Below are 23,609 nucleotides of genomic sequence, written 5' to 3'. Positions count from 1 at the left end.
CACAGTAAAGGAGGATCAAATATCCAGAGTATATCAAAATCACTATACCTCAGCAATGATTTCGAAGCACCAGCTTAAATTCAAACCTCTAGATCAAACACTTATACCTCAGCAAGGGTATCGAAAAATCATAAACTCAAAAACCCTCACAAAGCAACAAAAGAAAACACAAATAGACAATTGGATGATTAATTTTCCAAATGAGAGCCCATATTTATAATCCCATTTGTGTAACTTAGATTCATCTTCAAACCTTTCACTAACAAAGCTTCCACTTCACAACATGATTTTATAACTTATAATAAGATAAAGTGCATTAATTATAATGAAGCCTCCTAATTAATAAATATGAACTCATCCAATAAACAGCCCCATCCAATGCAGATGATGACCAACTGCCAGTGCCACCAAGTGCACTGACAAATATGGCAATTACCTTAAATAGACTTACTCAAAATAACAAGTCAACAACTGAGACCCTCAAAGCTCACTGTCAACTCATAGGGGCCGTGATGATGAACTGACCAAGGCAATTGCAGAGACTTGCCAAAAACGGGGACATTACAAACTTGATGTGGATTAAGAAGGAGAAGCACCACATACCAATTCTTCCCCATTATTGACATTTTTACTTACATTTTTGGATAGTCACATTTTTTGGAGCTGATCAAGATGCATGTACGTTGTAGCTTTTATCTTATGATGGCTTAACCTTAAGTTGTATCCACTGGCTACTCAAGGAGATAGATCATGACCTTGAAAGAATCGTGTAATGGCATGCTTCGTTGTCAGGAGCTCGATTGTGAGGAGCATTTTTATTTCAGATATCCTCTGTATTATAAATGTCTATGGATGGTATTGTGCTTGCTTAAGGATTTTCATGCATTAATGGAACTCTAATAGATTATGAGTATTATAGGTTTCTCTAGGTTTATATGTGAGATGCTACATTGTTGACTAGATTTAGAAATCTTCAGGTCTAGATCCTTGCATATGTCCAGTTTGGTTAATAATTCTGGAGGCTTTTTAGCTTGGTTGCTCTTGGGAGATTGGCCAGTAGCTTAGACTTCAGAAACCTCATACACCTAGCAACACAAACATCATAACCAATTTTCCTAGTTTTGGTTTCTATGGGAGGTGATAGAGTCGATTGTTCTGACCATCTTTGTTGGATACTACCATTCTAGGGCTTCCTTCTTTTTAACTATTATTTAAGCCCTCTAAATTTTCACATACATTTGGTTTTATTTTTTTAGCTTTGTATTTCCTGCGCTACTGGTTTCACTAGATCTCTTGGATGACGTTTTTAACTATTATTTAAGTTTCTTCTTTTTAACTATTATTTAAGTTTCTTCTTTTTAACTATTATTTAAGCCTTCTAAATTCCGCATACATTTGGTTTCATTTTTTTAGCTTTGTATTTCCTGCGCTACTGGTTTCACTATCTCTTGGATGATGTTTTTATACTTTTATTCAGAGATGCATTGTGCAGTTGCTTCATAAACTCTGTATATCATACAATATGCAGCTCAATTTATTGCATTTGACCTCTACTGTTCATTCATATGTAAATTGAATATAATTTTATAAACATATGTTTTTGATATATCTTCTTACTTGGTGTCATTTTTTTAAGCCTTTGATTAACTCAGTTTATTGCCAACATCACATCTTCATGTTTTCCTTTCTGTTTAAACTACTCATGTTTTTTATGAATTTAGTGTAAATGTCATAATATCTCGCTTAGTAACAATTGTCACTTTATCTTTGCTCCAGAATAAATTGACAAATGAAGAAGAGAATGTTCTGCGAAAATGCAAAGAAAAGGCAATTAAATTTCTCATGACTGGCAGTTTATTTGCATCAGGAGTGACATGGGCAGGTATATTCTGGAGATTGATATTGTTAGACTTTTGTTCCTGACAAAAGTCACAAGTACATTTGCTTTTTCAACACTAAAAAAGATGTTCATTCATATTTACTAGATTCTGAGACTACCCTCTCAATCCGTGCCAAGAAAACTTTTAAATCTACTCTCTTCTGAAAATTATGCCTGTTCCTTTCCTTCCAAATTTCTCATATAATAGTGAAAGGACAGATCTGCCAAATGCTTGAAAATGTTGACTTTTCTTCATGTCAAATACAAACAATTAGCAAGATCTCTCAAAGTTCCAAGAAGGGGACTATAGCAACCTAGAGGTTTCATGACATGCTTCCAACATCTTGGGAGAAATCACAATTAAGAAGAAGATAGTCTAGAGTCTCCTCCTTGTTACAAAGGTAGCATTTTAAATTGCCCCACAAAACCACTCTTCTTTCCTCTATTCTCAGTAAGTATCCTTCCCCTAGCAGCTAGCCATGTAAAAGCTCCCACTTTCAAATTTCAATAGATAATTTGTTCCAAAACATAATACTCAACCACTTCCATTTTAGCTTCATTCTCAAGGATTTTATAGTCAATTTTCACTGAATATTCTACTCTGATCTAACCACACCAAATGATTTCATCTTCAGTCTCAGAAAGGGATAAAGGTCTATTAGTAAAGATTTCTTTCAGAGTATTAGCATCATTTTCTTCTGTACTCAACTCTATTGGATCTTTCCAACACCATTTACCCCCAAAGTTAGTCTTTGAAATCAACAAAGTCCCTAATGTTTGATAGAGGCCAAAATTTCTAGTCTTTATTTGTGCAAAATAGCTATAAATCAATGCCAAGTATTTGAAGGTATTTCTATATACCTCTACATTCTCACAATGAATGGATATAGCATATTTTTGCTAGATGATGAAAAGACCCAAGAGACTATTGACAGGATTCTAAAAGTGATGTAAGTTATAACAACAGTTGATATATACATATAACAGTCAAGTACATGAAGATAAAAATAACAAACACACCCCTGTGTTAGTAAACTCAGCTTTTTAACTGTTAAATAAAGGTGCAACTAGAGTATTTCTACCTTCTGGCATTGGTAACATTGTAGTGCCAGTTTATGATGATCAGTCAACAAGCTTAATAGCTCACACTCTTTTATCCGACAGTATTTGGCTCAGATGTTAGATAATCCATTGGAAAAGAAGCAGAGATAAAACATATATTCAAATATTATAGACGATGGAACTAAAAATGATATCTACAGAACATGGAATATAATAACTATCGTTCTATGAATACAAAGAAGTGAGGTTTTGAATGCAACCATAACAACAAAAACTGTCACAAAGTTTATATGCTACAGAAGTGACTATCACTAGCAAGGATATTTGGTACGATTGAAAGAAAGAAATTCAAATAATGAAATCGCGAGGTTACATAATGAATCAGTATAATATGTGGCACATATGATGGGATCCACTCTCAGGTTTTGGTAAGCTTGGAAGATCTTAAGCAAGCAGCAACAGCCGACTACAACACAACCGAAAGCTAGCTTGGACACACGTATTGCTTCATTTTTGAGGAAGCGAATGAGGGCATGGTGCGAGGAAAAGTTGTAGTTTCAAGCGCAAGAGTTATCGCAGAACATAGGGTTCCAGCACCGTGGCAATCAAATGAATGAGATACTAATATTTGTGGTCAAATATTAAGCGACAAATATTTCCTATATGTGTTGTCGGGAGTATTGGTAAAAAAAAAGAAAAAAGATGAGAAATATAAAATTGTTTTGGAAGTAGGGTGATTAAAAATAAAGTGTGATTATAGTTAAAGTTAAAATATTACTAAAAGATACAATCTTTCATATTGAAAAGACACACCTGTCTTTTAATAGGGTATAAAGGGAGACAAATATTTTAAAAGGGAAAAAAGAGGACACATTGACATCCCAAAGAAGAAGTATTCAGATATTCATTTGTACGGGAGGGATAAGGAGCTTAAATATGATTTTATAATGTAAATTCAAATATTTTATTTTAATAATAAAGTAAAATGTCCTTTGTTTATTTTTATTAAAGGCATGGAGAATTAAACTGTAGATGATTTGTCCTTCATAATCATTTTTTGAATTGTGTATACAATTTAAATATAAGTGGACATGGTCATTTAGCATCTTAAATGTGATCATCATAGATATAGTGAAATATGGAGTTGTTTCCGAATCTGTGTCCAGTTTGTCTCCCTACTAGAGGAGTTAAATTTCAATCTGGACTAATTTAAGATTGCATAATATTTAGTCTGTCGCATCTTGGTTATTAAATTGTTGACATTTCAAGTGCATAAGAACTTTATAAAGTTGTATGTGAAAATTCACTGAAGTTGACTATATTGCCCGGATGAGTAGAGGCACTGGTCTTTCTATTATTAAAGTTAGAAAATCTATATATTCCTTCCTACAAGCATCAAATCCATTATTAACAAACATTATACAAAATATTCCATTATTTCAAAAACTCAACATTCAGTTTCATTTTAATTGAGTTCAAGGACTTTGCCAACCGAAGAACTCTCAAAAGCTTAAATTTGCTTTAGAAAAGCTCTTAACCAAGTAAACATGTTCGAGGAGAAAGTTTACCTGCCTAGGTGTATTAGAGCCTGGAGTGCAGGGGAATCAAGGCGATTCTTGTTCATATGCCAAAATTGATTGTGGAATCCTGTCAGAGAATTGGCAGGCTCTTGGATTTCCAATCTGCAGTTTTGGGAACCAACAATGTTGACTCTCCATATTTGCTCATAAAATTCCTTTATTTTGTAATTTTTTTGAAGTTCAGCTAGTATCATCTTTCCATCCCATGAGTATGTTCAGTAGTTAGGTCTTCTTCTATCACTCATTTGCCAAGTGGTGTGATCAGAAATTACTAATCTATTACCAACAGTGAAATTCCATAATGGAGAACCTTGGGGAGGTCTTGGATGGTCAAAATTATTAATTTGTCATTACTGTCCAAGTACTTAACTTGTAGAATTCTCACTCATCTTTGTTCTAGAAACTTATACATATGCCACACTAGTTTAGCACCTATTGCCTCATTAAAAATTTTCCAGCTCCGCAGTCCAACACCACCCAATTCTTTTGGCTTGCAAATGTTTTATTAGGCCAAAAGAGGAATCTTATCCAAATCTTGATTACCATTCCAAAAGAATTTCCTCATCCTCTGTTTTAGAATTTGAATCAGTTTCACTGGAATCTTCAGACACATCATAGAGAAAAGGGGCATTGATGAGATGATAGTTGTTAGTTAACAGATTTGTCCCCTCGAAAATGCCTTCACACATGACCCTTAAATGCCCAGATCAGAAGAAAAACCAAACTAACAGTTGAGTCACTTGCAATGGTTATGTCCAAGCGCTTTCTGAATTTTGATGTGAGGGTACGACTCCCTTCTTTGGATTTGCGATGAATTAAATAACTGGATATGTCTTTAACTAGAAGACACAAAGGGACATTAATGCCCACCCATCAACATGGAATGAATGCGATTATCAGATTTATAAACTAAGGAAGAAACAAATGAATGACAAACAGATCACCCACCTAATCTCCCTAAAACAGAGAAGCAAAAAGAAGATGATATTCCATTTGAACATATAATTGAATAAACCCCTCCGAGTTTATGAAACACACAAACACTCTTTCTGAACAGGGCAATATTTCAAACATGATTGAATCAACCAACAGATTGTTTTCAATGAGAGGAATACATTATTTACACAAACAGATCTGAAAATGCATTTCTCTTTATTTCAAACATATAATAAAGAAAACCTACAGATCTTCTTTACCCGTGCACAAAATCATCACGTAAAAACAACTATCCTTTCTATTTTTCCACTATTACAATTTTTGGAATCAACAAATTAAGTCCCCCTGCCTGTAGCCTACAGATTTCTGGGAAAGAATAACCCTTTTGACTTTCTGTTGAATATTTATTTTCCATTTTTCCCGATACTCTTTTCAGTTATTAAAACTGTTTCTTGCAAATCAGATGCTCTTCAAAGTTAGTGGAAAATTTAGCCACATAATGTTTGGTTATGGGGATTAAATGTTGTTTTGATACCTTATGGATTATCATATGGTGTTTTAATTAAACCTGTTTTATGTCATCCATATTTTATCGACATGAGGGCACTGCTTATTTAAACTACACCTTGTATTATGCAAAAACAAGGTGATCTGTACGGGATTGCTGCCACTTGGATCTTTATCTGCCAGATCATCTTAACCCGTAAGTTGGCTAAGCGTGCTTGCTTGAGAGTTACCAATGGATCATTTGGAAATAAAACCACTTTGGGTGCTTCCCCCTGCATGCCCTGTCAACAGAATCAATGGTGTTGACTGTACACAATGTTTTGATAAATTGCCTGGAACGAGTATGGACTCATGTTTGGCTTCTGAATGTGTATGTCTACATTTGTAAACTTAGGCTTCTTGTTTATAAGAACCAAATTGCAAGCACAATGATTATTGCCGAGACAATCCAAGACCATGTTAATTGTGTCGATACCTCCAAGATAGTCATCATGTATGTATCCATTGTACTTCTGGTCAGTATATACCTCAGTAATATACAAGATTAATTGCCATCCCAATTAGTAAAAATCTTGTGCAAAGACATCGATCAACTAGTTTAGAAATGTTTCCTTTAAATCGGTCGTGCTCATCATTGTTGCTAAATGGATAGCGAGCCATAACGTCAGCTTACTCTCTGTAGTCGATCCTCTCTATTAATGCATTTTATGAAACAACTCGCAGCCATCTTTCATGTTCCACATATCCACGGTCTTTCATAACAATGAAGTTGAACAGGGGCTGAGAATTTAGTTAAACATCAATTGACATATACCAATGTGACTTGTGCAAAGTTTTCAATCGACTTGGTTGGAGCTCGATGGTATTTCAGCACTTGGCTTGATGGATCGATAAAGTGTCCATCCTCACATCTTGTTGGCGTTTTGGCAGCAACACTTCCTATGCCATCGATACCCTTCTATTCTTTGTTGACGACCTTCTTCATTTCAGTGAAGTATCATGGAGTTTCTGCATTACCAGAAGCCAACTTTTGAACAATTATTAATTCATATAATCTTGCCTCAGCTTTATCCATTTCGGTACTAACGTTATCAAGGCCATCTAGTATAGATGAGTCTTTACTCACAAGTGAAGCCAGAATTGGAGTTGATTATCCCTCAAGATCCAAAAGGCTCTTTGTAAATGCAGCGGTAAACATTTGTACAGTACTCTGTTTGCAGCGAATCAAATGTCTATCATGGTTAGACCAACATTTTGTTAAACAGTTTGCGACTTGTCTCTTTGCTGCTAAAAAAACAGGAAAAGCCCACAAGAACTTGAGCCTTTGGATTTTGGTCATGACGTTGACAAATAGCCAACTCTTGAGAATGATTTAGAATGTGTTATTTTTTCTTCTGCATCGTGGATCACGTGTGGTGAACACTATCCTTGTCATGGGCTAGAGCCTTTTGCACCTCTGTAATGAACTGATACTTTTGTCATTCATATTGGTTTACAAGATCATTTTACTTTTCATTATGTGCAATTGTCTCCAATGGGGCGACATTCCTAACCATCGTGTCTCAATATTTTGTCAGTCCTTAAGATGCATTGGGTCTTTGATTACCTTGATAGTGACCATGGAAATATAATTCTTTTTGCAAAATCAGTGCACAGGAACCATGGGAATTCAGTCCATTTCAACGAGTTGGTTGTCTAAGTCTTGTCTACATATGCTTGGAATCTTCCGAATCTCCTTATAATCAAACCATTTCCTATGTTTGAGTCACAGTAACCTTTTGAATCGTGTGGGCCTCTGTTTTAAATCTCATTGTAAAGCATGCTGTCTTTACTTTCTAATATGAATCCTATGTACACTTTCTCCAATTAGACATCGAAGTTTATTTTCATGTTCCACAGGTTTCATTCAATCTACAAAGATAACATGTCTTTCTTGTAAAAATGCAATCGTAAAAGAAACTAATTCCTTCCAGTTGATATGAAGGCAAAGTATTTTCAAAAAGAAACTTGGGAGTATAACTATAGGGTCTGAGGTGTTTCATAATGTTTTGAATATATCTGTCATTAAGAACAAGGTTGGAATATATAGTTCTCCTTGTGGAACAAATTGCATTGTGCTTGCCAAAAAGAAAATATATATAATTAGATCCAAAGAATTAAATTCTAATCCCTGAACTGTTGAAATTGAGCTTTGCGCCTTTGAATTTTGAACTTTAAACCTGAATCTGCATGCCTAAACTTTGAACTCGTGAACTATGCTTTCAAACTTGAACTTTGACCTTGGTTCACTTGGTTCAAGGGTTCACCTGCATGCTTTTATTTTACAAGATGTCACATTACAAAGAGATTGTCCATGATAACTGATATAAATATTGGGAACATTGAGCAAATTCTTCCCTTTGTTTCATTTTAAAATTTTGAATTCAGTCATAGGCAAGGCACCAATTGGCTCTAATTGGGGACATGTACCAAAAGTGGACATAGAGGATCCAAAAAATCCCTGGTAGGGGACTAGTTTCTAGCTATTGGGAATAGAGTCAAGGTAGCACATAGAACAGAGAGCTGCTTGTAGAGAGGGTGGAGGGAAGCAAGGTTGAGCCAACAAACCAAAACAGGAAACCACAACAAGTTACAACTAATACACATCAAAACTTTTATTTACAAAGGATAGGGCAAGCAGCCCATAACTCCAAGGATGCACTTGACCACTCATGTAAAATCATTGACTGGTTGGGAGAAGAATAGACCGGTGCAGAAGAGTGGCTGATATGCAAGATGCACTATTCTTAACAACCATCCTGCAACAATTTTGAGAAAAGACCGAGTCATAATGTATTGTAAAAATTTCTGAAGCAACATGGGTCCAAAACGTCAGTCAACATAATAGACTTCTGGCTGCAGCATTCTGACATCAGCTTGGATTAGATGGCTTGTATTAGAAACACCCATATCTTCCATCTCAGGAAAATAGGTTAGGCCTTTGATAGGAGAAAGGTTGGGGGGATACCTTGCAAGAGTGTTCTTGTCAAAATCTGAAGTTAGGCTTGCAGAGAATGTCTTCAATGAACGCATCACCAAGTTCATCTTCAAAATAAAATGCCTCCACCATGGGAGAGCTATGAAGTAGCTCATCTTTGTAGCCAACTTGGAATACCTCTAGTTGAGCCCGTGTATGTGATAGCATAGGGATGAATGAGTTTTCCTCATCTTCCTTTTGAATGTCTTCATGATCCTCGTATACTTTGGGCTGCAACCATGTCTCTTGATATGGTGTGTAATCAAATTGAAAAGTTTTATATTCCATCAGCCCATAAGATGAGGGATGCCTCCTTTTCCCTATTATTAACACCTTTTTGTCCATGCTGATCCAGCACGCTTTCCTAATTAACATCAATGGCTGGAATGGCAGAAAAAACTTCAAATGTAAAAGATTCAAATCTGGAAAAGGAACAGCCATTGATAAAATTTCATTTAACTTGTCACCGTCAAGCCCCATCTCTATAAGAGGTGTATCAAGGCAAGCTGTTAAATCAGCCGATTGTGAGACGTAATCATCATCATTCTCAACATGTAAACGATAAATCCCTGCCATATTAGAAGAGCTATTTTCAACTGATGGGCATTCTAAAAAATCTTTATCATTGGAAACCGTTAAAGTGTTGGTAATAGGAGATGGGGAACATTGATTTTGATGTCTTTATGGCAGATTTCTTTTGTGCAGGCTTCATCTTTGGGTAAAATTGCTGTTCATAAAGATAAAGTTCTATTTGTGAGACTTCTGCATGTTTTACCCCACTTAGAATCATATCATCATCTAACCCAATAGCCTCCCTTTGTGCATCTTCTAATCTTTGTACCTTTTGATGCTTTATTAGGAATCTAATTTCAATTTGCATCACAACAATGAAAACACGTAACTGATTACTTTCATTTGGTTGACAGGTTTGAGGAATCTTACCAGCACACATGTTGAACCTATCAATGAAATCCATTATAGGTTCATCCTCTTTCATTTGAATTTGAAAGAAATTTAGCAAAAACTTGCCAACATCAACTATGGGTTTAAATCTTTCAAGGAATCTTACCTTCAGATTGTTCCGGCAAGTAATATAGCCACCCTGCAAGTTCTGAAACCAATCAGCAACATTTCGAATAAGGCTTTTAGAAAACAAACTGACAAAGACGTTCTCTTCTTGCACACCGAGAATCCCACAGGTGACAATAACTGCTCTAATGTAGTCATCAAGATCATGTGTTTTATCTCAAACAAACTTAGGGAGGCATTCTCTTAATCCCTTGGGCAGAGATGAGTATTGAGACAAGGCAAAATGCCAAATGCGAGTTCCTTACAATTGTGTTGCAACCAAAGCCCTAAGATATAATGGAGCTCTTTAATTAAAAAATTCTGCGAATCAAAACACAGAGTCGCCAATCTCTTTATACAGAGATATTAATCATCAGTGAGGAAAGAAAACACTGTTCTTTTGTTTCTGCTTCCCCAGTAGAGTCACCAAAAATTGTTAGTTAATAGATTTATCCTCTTGAAAATGCCTTCACAGACGACCCTTAAATGCCCAAAATCAAAAGATAAACCAAACTAACAGTTTAGTCACTTGCAATGGTTATGTGCAAGTGCTCTCTGAATTTTGATATGAAGGTACAACTCCCTTCTTTGGATTTGCAATGAACTAAATAACTGGATATGTCTTTAACTAGAAGACACGAAGGCACACTAACATCCACCCAGCAACATGGAATGAATGCGATTATCAGATTTATAAACTAAGGAAGAAACAAATGATTGACCAATAGATCACTCATCTAATCTCCCTAAAACAGAGAAGCGAAAAGAAGATGATATTCTGTTTAAACATATAACTCAATAAACCCTATAGAGTTTATGAAACACACAAACACTCTTTCTCAATAGAAGAATATTTTAAACACGATTGAATTTGATGGAAATATTGTCATTGATGTCAAAGGATGAACAAAACTAGAAGCAACATCAATGTCAAAGGAACATACATGTCATAGAGAGGTATGAATATAAAATTGATTTAAAAGGAATATGAGTGTATGGAAGAGATTGTTTAAATATTAAAATGAAACAAGACAAAGAGCAAGTTCATGTCTTATGCTAAGTCACTTCCAAGTCAGCATATAGAGAAAGAAATAAGAAGAGCCCGATAAACTTAAAGTCAAGCAATCAAATGAACAATAAGGTTCAAACAATGACCATGAATATGAAGATAATGCTAAGGTCCAATGAATGTAAATAATGATAATAATAAATCTCTGTCCTAACAATGAACTGTACACAGACAAGTTCATGAAGTTTTGGCAGATAAGGCTTGCAAGCGTTTATGACAACAGAAGTGAGGGCATTAATATTAAATATAGTGAGAGAAAAATACATGCCAGTAATCCTTTCTACACAAGGGACTTTGAAAGATGAAACAATTTCTTCATATGTATTGTGATATTGAAAAATGCATAAAAGCAACGATAATATATAAAGCCAAGCCACATTCAAACAAAATACTGAGATTTTCAGCAAATACGAAAATATTGAAGTAGAGCAACCACATGAACTATCATTTTCAGTGAGACATATAATGGCTATGATAATGTTAACACTTGATTGGAGGACAAGAAAGAGCTTGCAGGGAACAGAACAAAAATAAGAAATTATGAAGGACAAGAGTTGATGGTAATGAATTTATTAGGAAATAAATATATAAACAAAAACAATGATGGTGATCATCCAGTGATTAAAGAGTATTTTATCAAATAGTGAACATTGTAATGAGCAGGATAAAAGACAAATGAATGCCATGATGAAGGAACAGAGAGACATCAGTAATAAGAAGTTCCAAATCGTATATATGTCCACATAAGCAATCAAGGAAAGGCTGTGTGATTACAGCATTAGAGATTGGTTTGATAACTTATAGCTTATTGACCTTATAAGCCAGATAAACATTACAAAATACTACGCCCAGTCATCATGTGATTCAATGTCACAATATGGAAAGTTCATATCGCATATTCCATAATAATATGACGTGTCCATTTGAAATTTCAAATTGTCTACCCAGCCAGTTAAAGAAAACAGGAGGTGCTGTCGCCTGAAGATTGAAAATATATATTTGAATACATCAAGTGTGGACAACCAGCAATGATGTTCATGGCAAATTTTTTGAGGCATGATAATGAACAAGCAAATAAATCAATATGCTACAGAGGGAAAACTATTCAGTGGAGCAACACACAAGGTCAGATTATAGACTATCCAAAGCAGCGACAATTTAGAGGAAATCGTTGTTTGTAAAAAGGAAGATGTCACCATGTAAATGGATGTAGTGATTACCAAATATGCAGAGACAATTATTAAATTACAGAGGGGCAATCAAAGCTTTTGAGTCATCTGTAACAAAAATAAAATATTAATAAGATGGCAATGAAATGTTTAACTTCGTGAAAAGAAAATGGAACATTAAAGGTTGCCGATATCCAGAGATAAAGAAGCCAGTCAAGACAGAGTTCAAAATGATGAACAAATTGAGGTGGTCAGCGGCTCATTCAGTTAATATATATTAAGGTTGGATATATCGAGTCTAACAAAGTTTGATATATTAAATAATTCAATTCATAAACCAAAAGGATGACATTAATAAAGGATCAGGTTATGAAATGGTAATAATTACAGAAATGAAAAGTCATACTCATTCATTTAAAGACACCCTATTTGCTTTAAAAAAATATAAATATATCATTTGAAAAAAACGTTCTGATGGATAAGAAGTCAGTGACAATTAAAGGAATAAGAGGAAAATAAGGGGAATGAAATGAGTGTCAGTGTTACAAAAGAAGAAACTTATTCAGAAGTTTTGAATCTAGGACATGTATATTTACCTTGAAGAAAAATGAAGCAATAGAAGTATTAAAAGGAAAAATATAAAATCAGATTAATAATCTGATATATATATATATATATATATATAAGTTGGGAATAAGTATCAGAAGGTTGACTTAAAGTAAAAGTATTCATACAAAGATACAAGAGAAGAAGTGTGCATAAAAGTTTCCATCATCAGTTGAGCAAAGCAATGCTGGTATGGTGGAAAAGAAGTTTAATTCCAATGGGTCGGTGCTCATGAAGATAACAGAGGGAGTTGGAGCTTCCAGTGAGTCGGTGCTCATAAACATAGAGGTTGTAGCCTCTAGTAGGTTGCAGCCTACAAACCAATTTGTAAACAAACAGTTTATATAAGAAAGCATTTATTTGTTGTGGTTTTCTCTCGCATTGGGTTTCCACATAAGTCCTTGTGTTATGTGCATAATTGTTGATTCGAACACAAACAGTTATTTGGATAAAAAGTTATAAATTGGCAAATTTGTTATTATACTGATTCACACCCCATCCCCCCGCCCAGTATAATTGTGTGCTCTTCAAAATCAACCAATGATTGTTTTTGATCAGAGGAATACATTATCCAAACGAATAGATCTGAAAATGCATCTCTTTATTTCAAACATCTAATAAAGAAAACCTACAGATTTCATTTACCCCTGCACAAAATGAGACTGTAAAAACAAATATCACTTCTATTTTCTCCTTGTTACAATTTTTGGAATTGGCAAATTAAGTCTCTCTGCTTGTAGCCTACTGACTTTTGGGAAAGAAGAACCCTTCTTTTGTCTTTGTGTTGAATATTTATCTCCCTTTTTCCCAATAAGTCTCTTTTCAGTTATTAAAATTTAAAACTATTTCTTGCAAATCAGATGCTCTTCAAAGTTATTAGAAAATTTTAAGAATACCCACATAATGTTGGGTTATGGGGATCAAACATTGTTTTGATACCTTATGGATTATCATATGATGTTTTAATTAAACCTATCATATGTCATCCATATTTTTTTGACATCAGGCCACAATTTATTTAAATTGCCCTGTATTATGCAAAGACAAGTTGATCTACACGGGGTTTTTGCCACTTGGATCTTTATCTGCTAGATCATCTTAACCTGTAAGTTGGCTAAGCGTGCATGCTTGAGAGTTACTAATGGATCATTTGGAAATAACACCACTTTGGGTGCTTCCCCCTACATGCCATGTCAAAAGAATTGATGGTGTTGACTATACACAATGCTTTGATAAATTGCTTGGAATGAGTGTGGATTCCCATTTGGAATAACTATGTATGTCTGCATTTGTAAACTTTGGCTTCTTGTTTATAAGAGCTGAATTTCAAGCACAATGATTATTGTTGAGACAATTCAAAGCCATGTTAACTGTGTTGATGCTTGCAAGATAGTCATCACGTCCATTGTACTTTTGGTTAGTATATTCCTTGGTAATATACAATATTAGTTGCCATCCCCAATTAGTAATCTTGCACAAAGACATCGATCGACTAGTTTGGAAATGTACCCTTGTAAAATCGGTCGTGCCCATCGCTGTTGCTAGTGTTGTCTTGCATTTTGTCACCACAAAATGTTGGTAACAACACGAAACTTTTCCAAGCTAGTTTCGTGTCTCTCTGAGCTTGAATTTGATATTCAATTGCTTAATGTTGATTGATTGATCCATTTCAATTCGAATATTAAATTGTTTTACTGAAGGCCTTCGTCAAGTCTTTTTTGTTTTGCTTTTTGTCGAGCCTTTGCTTGATTTTTGAAGCCTTCACAATCCGTTCTTTGCTTTTGAGTTTGTGTTTGCTTGTTTTTGGTCCTTTGAATTTGCTCATGTCATGCCTTTCGTTTTCCCCTTCGATTCGGTCTAACCTAGAGGTCAATCAGAATTGTCAGTCAAAAAATGTGGTCATTTTAGTGCCTCAAAAGTGGACATTTTAGGTGCAATAGCACGAATTAAAAAAATGATGTTATATTTTCATTTTGACATTCACTTTTTGAAAATATAACATTTTACTCACTTTTTGTTATGTTTTGAAGTTACTCTTCATTTAAATTTATAACTTAAAGTGACTATAGTGCACTTTATGTTATAATTTTAAGTTGAGTTACTTTTTAATTTTTCACTTAAAGTGACTATAGAACTATATAGTTACTTTTTAAATTTTTGATTTTTAAATCAAATACTTATATAAATGTCATTTTAACTTAATGTTTATGACTTATATTGATTAATATAATGCATAAATATTATTTTTGATCCATATTGTTGACATTTTTATAAAAATAAGTGAAATGCATAACTTAAAAGTCTAAAAGTGGACATTTTATGTGCATATGCATGTAAAAAATTATGAAAAGTGGAAACTTTTCATGCTAATGCATATGAAAACTCATTTTGAAGACTTTTTCATGCCATTACATCAAATGCTTGTAAAAGTGGACCTTTTTAATGCAATGACATGAAAAGTTGAGTTTTCATGCTTGTGCATGAAAAAGGTGAGATATGTTTATAAAATATGTGACTCCAAAAAGTGAGATTTTAAGAGTCTTATACATTTTAAAATATGTAATGGGCTTCAAAAAGTGAGATTATATCTCAAGACATATTTTAAAACATGCATTGGACTCTAAAAGGTCCTCTTTTGTCTTCCTACATGTTTTAAAATATGTAATGAACATAAAAATGTCCTATTATGTGAAGAAAACATGTTCTTGCTCCAAAAACCTCCTATTTTGATCATAACTTTTAATTTTCTCCATGGATTTGGATGAAATCAGTTGCATTCAAAACGTTTTGGAGAGGTGATCATTTTGCTCTCATCAAAAATCAGTATATTGCACCCAAAAATGTGTTCAAAACTCTCAAGCTAGGGCACAATTTTGCAAAAAACTCCATAAATCTTCAAATTTGGAACATGTTTTTGCTTGGAATCAAATCGTTTTGACCTTATTTGTTGATTCCATTACATTGTGATCATTATTTTGGTGTTAAAACACCAAATCATTTTTGCTTGGAGAATCACGTTTTTGCTTAAAATGCCCGAAAATTGGAGTTTTAATCCACTTTTATGTGTTTTGAAGCCACTTTTTTGCATTTTGATCCATGTATATCCATTTGGAGAAGTCGTTTTTGCATTCACAAGTCAAAAATGATTTTAAAATATGCATTTTTCAGTCACGTTTTTGCAAAAACGGCCCAGATTTTTGAATAAAAAAGTCATATTTTTGTTCAAAAAACTCAAAAAATGCATTTCCAGCCCATACCTTTGATCAAGAGGGATTGTTTTTGAGTTTTAAATGCATGATATTGTTTTTGGAGACCATTTATTTGACACTTTCATGTCAAATCCGACCATTGAATGTCCATTACATGCAAGTGCGGAAAAATTCAAAAGGTTGTTTGAAAATCCGGATTTAAGGGAGAATTGGTCTTAAGACTATAAAACTTGTTATTTTAGAGCATATTTTCCTTCATTTTTGGCACATATTCATCATGTAAGTGGACCTCTTCTTTCTTACATTTTAATTCATGCTTATCCTTGCTAATTTTATGCATGAAATCGTTGAATGAATGCCATTTGTAAGAATCTTTGCTTTAGAAAGTGCATTTTTCCTTTGAATATGAAGTTTTCCTTCATTTTGATATTTTTGGTTCTTCCCCAAGTTCCAAATTCAAATTTCATCTTTGGAGTGCATTGCATGTTGGCATGTTTTGAGTTGTTTTCAAAGGTATGTTTTTTTTTTTTTGTTTTGGTTTTTGTGTGCTTGTTGCCGGTTTTTCTCCATTTGGAGAAGTTGCAAGTTTTTTCTCAAAAACTTGTTTTTCCTTCACTACATGCGAAAGCATTATCATGTCTTCACTCCACTTTCCATTTCCATGTCACAACACTTCATCTCTCACTCAATGAAATGTGATTACATGTTTTTCATCCCATTCGCCATCCGCATATGCATGTAATCCCATTTTTCACTTCCGTTTTCATCCATCTCATTTTTCGCTTCCATTCGCACGACACGATTACACGAAATATCTTACGTGGAATTGCATCTAAAAGGTCCAATTTTGACTAAAAGTCACTTTTTGAAAAGTCAAAAAGATGTCATTTTCTCCTCTCCTTATGCATTTCACACTTCCATGAGCAAATACATGTTTCCGTATTTTTCCATGCTTTCCATCTTAGCCTTCATCCGCATATGCATGTAAAGCGTATCTTTCACTCACACTTGCATCTCATTTTCACCCTCCACCTTCCGTTACATATTGCATTTACATGTAATCCATTTTTTGTGCAATGACATCTTGAAAGCCCAAGTCACTTTTTGAAAATCAACAATTTTCATTTACATGCATTCTCATGCGCCAAGCACTTTACTTCAAAGAAAAAAAAAAAAGTGAGTTAAAGGTGTTGATGGAAAGTTGTTCTGAGTGTACATCCGAACATCGTCAAGAAGGTTTTCAAAGTGTCAAAGACTCCAGTTTGTGCTTATCTACAAAGGAGAATTCATGACAACTTGAGTGAGAAAAGATGGATCACATCAAATCTCCACATGATAATGGACAATTCATCAAAGAGAGCTAGAGGTTGTCGAAAGACACAACACTGTGGTTATCAACATGAATGCAGCAGTACAAGGTACAAGAACTCCTAATCCTGTTATCATCTAGGATTGCATCGTCAAGTACAAGGCCTTTCAGAATTGTTCTTTTCTTTTCCGTCTTTTTTCTTCTTCTTTCATGTTTGTAGTTGGAGAAGATGCATTACATGAAAAAGTGTAATTACATGTAATGCGAGTTACATGTGTATGTAAAAGATGCAATGTGAGTTGCATGTGCAGTTGCATGTAACCCTTTAGTTTCTGTAGTTAGACTTGGTCAAAGTTGGTTGAGTTGCTCCCACTTTTGCCTCCCCCTTTTTCTCAACTTCTTTGTCTATATAAAGGAGTGCCCCATCATTGTAAAAATTATCTTTTGTTGTATGCAAGAAAGCTCTGCCACATTTGTACAAGCATAATTTTGATTGTGTAGTACGAATTTGGGAGAAAAGTGAATAAAAGAAGCAATTGGATTCGAAGCTTTGACTGGAAGCAATTGTGATAGAACAAATTAGAAGCTTTGACTATAATTTGTGCCTATTGTCTTGATTCATGTTATTATTGTGTGTTCAATAAAAGAGCATAGAGAGTTAAGAAACAATTGAAGCCCGAGCTTTGACCAGGAACAATTGTGAAAATCCATAGCTAGAAGCTTTGTTTGTGGTTTGTATTTTCATCTTAATTCACAAAATAGTTAGATTGTTCTTACTTTTAGGAGTCTTTGTGCCCTAATTGTAAAACTTTTACCATATAGAAATACAATAGGACTTAGAGCCAAACTAGTATGTTTTGGCTAGCCTTTGAGTTAGTTAAAATTTATCGGTATCACTGTTTCCAGCTCATGATAGAAGTGTAATTAGAGATTCACCTTGCCCATTATTCGCCTTACGAATAAGTGGATCCTTTTTTGAAAGTTAAGAAGAAAGGATAATAGTAACAACCAATTTATAAATCTCTCAATTTCTTGCTTACCTTGAGTTGATCCAAGGAACAGTGAGAAGGGGGAGCCTTCCCTTTAAGGTAGGAGAGACTTTGTCTCACACGCTGTGGCTGGTCATCCTATTTTGCGACTGAATTTTTACCCAAAACTGTCGGTTGCAAAATATCCACCCAACAGCTAGAATAGACATCGAGCCATAATGTCAACTTACCCTCCATAGTCAACCCTTTGTATTGATGCATTTTATCAAACAACTTGCAGCCATCTTTCATGTCCGACATATCCGCTGTCAGTCATAACATTGAAGTTAAACAAGGGTGGAGAATTTGGTTAAATATCAATCATCATATACCAATCTGACATGTGCAAAGTTTTTAATCGACTTGGTGGGAGCTTGATGGTATTTCTGCATTTGGCTTGATGGATTGATAAAGTGCCCATCCTCACTTGTTGGCATTTTGACAACAACACATCCTATGCCATCGATGCCCTTCTATTCTTTGTTGACGACCTTCATTTAAATGAAGTATCATGGAGTTTCTCCATTAACGGAAGCAATCTTTTAAACAATTATTAATTCATATAATCTTGCCTTAGCTTCATCCATTTTGGTACTAACATTATTGAGGCCATCCAGCATGGATGAGTTTTTACTTACAAGTGAAACTAGAATTGGAGTTGATTTTCCCTTGAGATCTAAAAGGCCTTTTGGAAATGTGGCGACAAACATTTGCGAATGACTTTGTTTGCAATGAACATGGTCGAATGTCTATCATGGTTAGACCAACATTTTGTTAAACAATGTGCAATTGGTCTCTTTGGTGCTATGATTATAGGAAAAGCTTGCAAGAACTTGAGCCTTTGGATTTTGGACGTGATGTTGACAAATAGCCAATTCTTGAGAATGATTTACAATATGTTGTATTTTCTTTTGCATCGTGGACCACGTGAGGCAAACACTGTCCTTGTCATGGGTTAGAGGCTTTTGCAACTCAATAATGAATTGATACTTTTGGCATTCATATTGGTGTACAAGATCATTTTACTTTTCACTATGTGCAATTGTATCCTATGGGGCAACATTCCTAACTATCATGTCTCAACATTTTGTCAGTGGCTAAGATGTATTGGGTCTTTTATTACCTTCATAGGGGCCATGGAAATAGAACCACTTTACCTTTTCCAAAATTGCATGGGAACCCTGGGAATTTACTCCATTTCAATGAGTTGGTTGCCTAAGTCTTGTTTGCATATGCCTGTTATCTCCTTATAATCAAACCATTTCCTATGTTTGAGTCACAATAACCTTTTGAATGGCGTGGGCCTTTGTTTTAAATCTCATCGCAATGCACATTTTCTTTAGTTTTTAATATGAATCTAGTGTACACCTCAATGATTATTGTCATGTTCCACAGGTTTCATTCAACATACAAAGAAAACATGTCTTTCTTGTAAAAATGTAAATCATAAAAGAAATTAAACCCTTTGAGTTGATATTAAGGCAAAGTATATTCAATACAAAACTTGGGAGTATAACAATAGGGTCTGAGGAGTTTCATTATGTATTGAATATATTTGTCATTAAGAATAGGGTTAGAATATATAGTTCTCCCTGTGGCAGAAATTGTGTGCTCACCAAAAAGAAGATATATATTTTTACATCCAAAGAATTAAGTTCATATCCCTGAATTGTTGAAATTGAGCTTTGCACCTTCAAATTCTGAACTTTAAACGTGGATCTGCATCCTTGAACTTTGAACTCCTAAACTCCTGAACTATGCTTTCGAACTTGAACTTTGAACCCAGTTCACTTGGTTGAATGGTCTAAGGGTTCAACTACATGATTTTCTTTTACAAGATGCTACTTTACAAAGAGATTGTCAATGAGAACTAATATAAATATTGGGAACAGTGAGCAAATTCTTCCCTTAGGCTCAATTTTAAAATTTCAAATTTGGGTGCCATAAGCAAGCTAGCAATAATGTTTAGCATTAAAATCCTTCTCACTAAAGTAAGCCATTTACTTTTCCAACCTTCCAACTTGCCTATACACCTATCTATAAGACCTTTCCAAAGTGATGCCTTCAATGTTCTAGATAATAATGGAATACCTAAAAATTCACTTGGTAGTTTGCTTAACCAGATGTTGAAGATTTTCAAAATTTCTCTCTGAACATCCTTTCTTGTATCAAAAAAGAACACCTCAAACTTCCTCCAATTAATCTTTTGCCTCAATACATTATTGTACCTATCCAATACACTTATAACTCTCACCTTCCACAATTATGCCTCTCCCACTAAAAGATTGTCATTTGCGAATTGAAGATGAGAGACTTGATCCACTCCTCTAGTAATTGAAACCCCCTTCCATTTTCCTTGAACCTAATGTTTAGAAATCACTTTTCCCAGCCTTTGCCCTCATGATGTAGATAAGAATCCTTGAGGACTCTCCTTAACTAATGTCAAAGCATGATACTTAGCTGTGATTCCTTTAATCTAGGATATCATTGATCACTAAACCTGAATTTCTCAAGAAATCTACATAAAAATGCCTCTCCCACTAAAAGATTGTCATTTGCGAATTGAAGATGAGAGACTTGATCCACTCCTCTAGTAATTGAAACCCCCTTCCATTTTCCTTGAACCTAATGTTTAGAAATCACTTTTCCCAGCCTTTGCCCTCATGATGTAGATAAGAATCCTTGAGGACTCTCCTTAACTAATGTCAAAGCATGATACTTAGCTGTGATTCCTTTAATCTAGGATATCATTGATCACTAAACCTGAATTTCTCAAGAAATCTACATAAAAAACTCTATCCACTTTGTCATAAGCTTTCTTGATGTCCAATTTCACAAACGTTTTCCTCAAAGTCTTGAATCGAATTGAATGAATTTCTTCAGGGGCTATAACTGTACCTTCTAGTATAGATTTATTAGGAGTAAAACTACTTTGCTCCTTGGATATCAATGAATCCAATAACTTCATAAGTCTTTTTGGTGCTACCTTTCTAATAACTTTGTAGTCCATATTACACAGGAAAATAGGGCAAGACTACTCAAAATATTCCACTGCATCCCTCTTTGGGATTAATGCAGCAAAGTATTATTGAAGTCCTTTAATACAAAATCCTTGTGCGTGGATTCTTCCACCACTGCCCACATCATTCCTGACCACCTTCCAAAACCTCTGAAAACTTGAGGCTTGGAAATTGCCCATCCTTGAAGAGTTATCACCCTCCAAGCAAAAAGTTCTTCTTTGACTTGCTTAATTTGAACTAGAGCCTTTAGCATTACATTATCTTGATCTCTCACTAACTTTAGCACTAAGTATGTCTTCATAATCCTCCCCAGTAACTGAACCACAAACCATAAAGAATAAGAAAAAGAAACAACCTCTTTCTTGAACTCATCAACATCAAAACATCTTTGCTCAACTCCATTAAAATTGAGGAAACTTTATTGCTAGACCTCGCTTTTACTGAGCTATGAAAATATTTGTGTTGTGATCTCGCTTAAATCAGATTTCTTGACTTCTAATGACAATGTGTTTACTCCTTGGCTAAAATATCATTATATTGAGACCTAGGATCCTTTTCTTTGAGAAAATCCACTTGATCCATACCCTTTGAGTTCACTTTATTTTTCAATGCTTCGACCTAATCTTCAATGATCTTGTTTTCAGCAAATATATCTTTGAAATGGATCCTATTCCAAGCAACTCTTGATGAATTGAAGTTTCTTAAAAATATTTGAAAGCCTTTGTTGCTTTGACAAGCAGTAGAATTGGGCCACCACTTTGCTACCATCTCCATGAATCCCTCTTCACGAACTCACATCTTTTCTAACTTGAAGGTGCACCACAACGGAATCAAATCCTTCTCCAATGCTAAAGCTACTTGGAAATGATCCAACCTCATGAAAGGTAGAAGCAAATCTTCAAAAGCCACGGGGAGAGTGTCCCATCCACCAACCATAAAGAAACAATGTAGTTTTTTAGCTATATTGCTGAAACCCCACCCTTTTGTTAGTTCAAGTAAACTTCCCATTTTGAGTTGTCACCTCCCACAAACTATTCCCAATCACAAAACTTTGAAAGTCTATTTAGACCAGTGTTTTGGGACTCTAAGAGTCCGAGGCAGAGGCAGCCTTTCCGAGGCAAATGGCCTTTGGACTCTGACTCGGCCGAGTCTTGGCAGAGTCCACGTGGACTCGCCAAGTCCCGAGCCAAGGACTCCAAATTTTTTTTTCTTTAAATTTATTTTAAATTTTTTTATAAAAAAGATAAAGATTTCTGGAAGTTGCTTTTTTTCAGTGTTTATTAATTCTGAAAATGATGTTATGGTATGTCAGGAATTTATTAAGGATTGAATCTTAAATCTTCAAATTTATGTGTGAAAATCTTGAATATTTTAGGAAATTTAATGTTTAAATCTTCAAATGTCGTTAACCAGGTTATAACAAATTACACAACTGAACAGCCCTGCATCTCAAAATGAAGGATAGTTACCCAAATTGAAGGCTCACTGTTAATATAGGTTACTATTTGGGTTTCATTATGAAGAAGTCGCTTTCAGCATTGTAGAGTTCAGTAATGTTGTACACATATTTTCAGATTTACATATATTTGTGTTAGAATTCTATAATGATGAAATGAGCTTTTTCAATATTTTTTAGACTTGTGTCCATGAATGTTAGAACTCTCTAGTGTTGTACATAAAGTTTTTAACTTTTAGACTAACATGTATATGTGTTGCTGGCTATGTCCTTGATTATTTTCTTGGCAAAAATTTGTAAGCCAACTATAATTATCTATGTTCCCCCAAGTTTCCGGTACGGGGACGGCGGGACGGGTTTTCAGGACGGCAAATTTTTTTTGGTGATTTTGGGGACGGGGACGGCTATATATATAAGAAAATTTTAAAATATAGTATATACATTGAAATTTGTAAATATACATGTCATTCATATGAAACTAAGCACAAAGCATGTCATTTAAACATTATAGAACCATAACATACAACATTTGAATGCCATCTATGAAATAATATCCGATTTTAGTATTTTACTATTTAGTATTTTAGTATCCAATTCTCAAAATGCATATCAATACAATATCAGAGAACACTGAACAATGAACATTAAGTTATTCACCATTGTCAATATCATAAGACTCATAATGATAAGCATGA

The 23,609-nt window shown here is 34.5% G+C and overlaps 1 protein-coding gene across 5 annotated transcripts in view; it reads left to right on the top strand.

Moving 5' to 3' along the window:
* LOC149572910 (uncharacterized) overlaps positions 1 to 23,609 on the top strand; it is a 101,510-nt gene that overhangs the window by 41,512 nt on the left and 36,389 nt on the right. For all 5 annotated transcript variants that reach the window (XM_089814017.1, XM_089814018.1, XM_089814019.1 and 2 more), the window contains one exon: positions 1,777 to 1,882. In XM_089814017.1, coding sequence (XP_089670143.1) covers positions 1,777 to 1,882 — 106 coding nt within the window. The remainder of the gene's footprint in view (positions 1 to 1,776; positions 1,883 to 23,609) is intronic.

The sequence above is a fragment of the Cupressus sempervirens genome, chromosome 2 (assembly GCF_028749045.1).
Source record: "Cupressus sempervirens isolate cs-2001-9-10 chromosome 2, ASM2874904v1, whole genome shotgun sequence".
In the NCBI taxonomy this organism is placed as follows: Eukaryota; Viridiplantae; Streptophyta; class Pinopsida; order Cupressales; family Cupressaceae; genus Cupressus; species Cupressus sempervirens.
The sequence above is the reverse complement of the archived record's forward strand: the minus strand, read 5'-3'. Positions and strand labels throughout refer to the sequence as shown.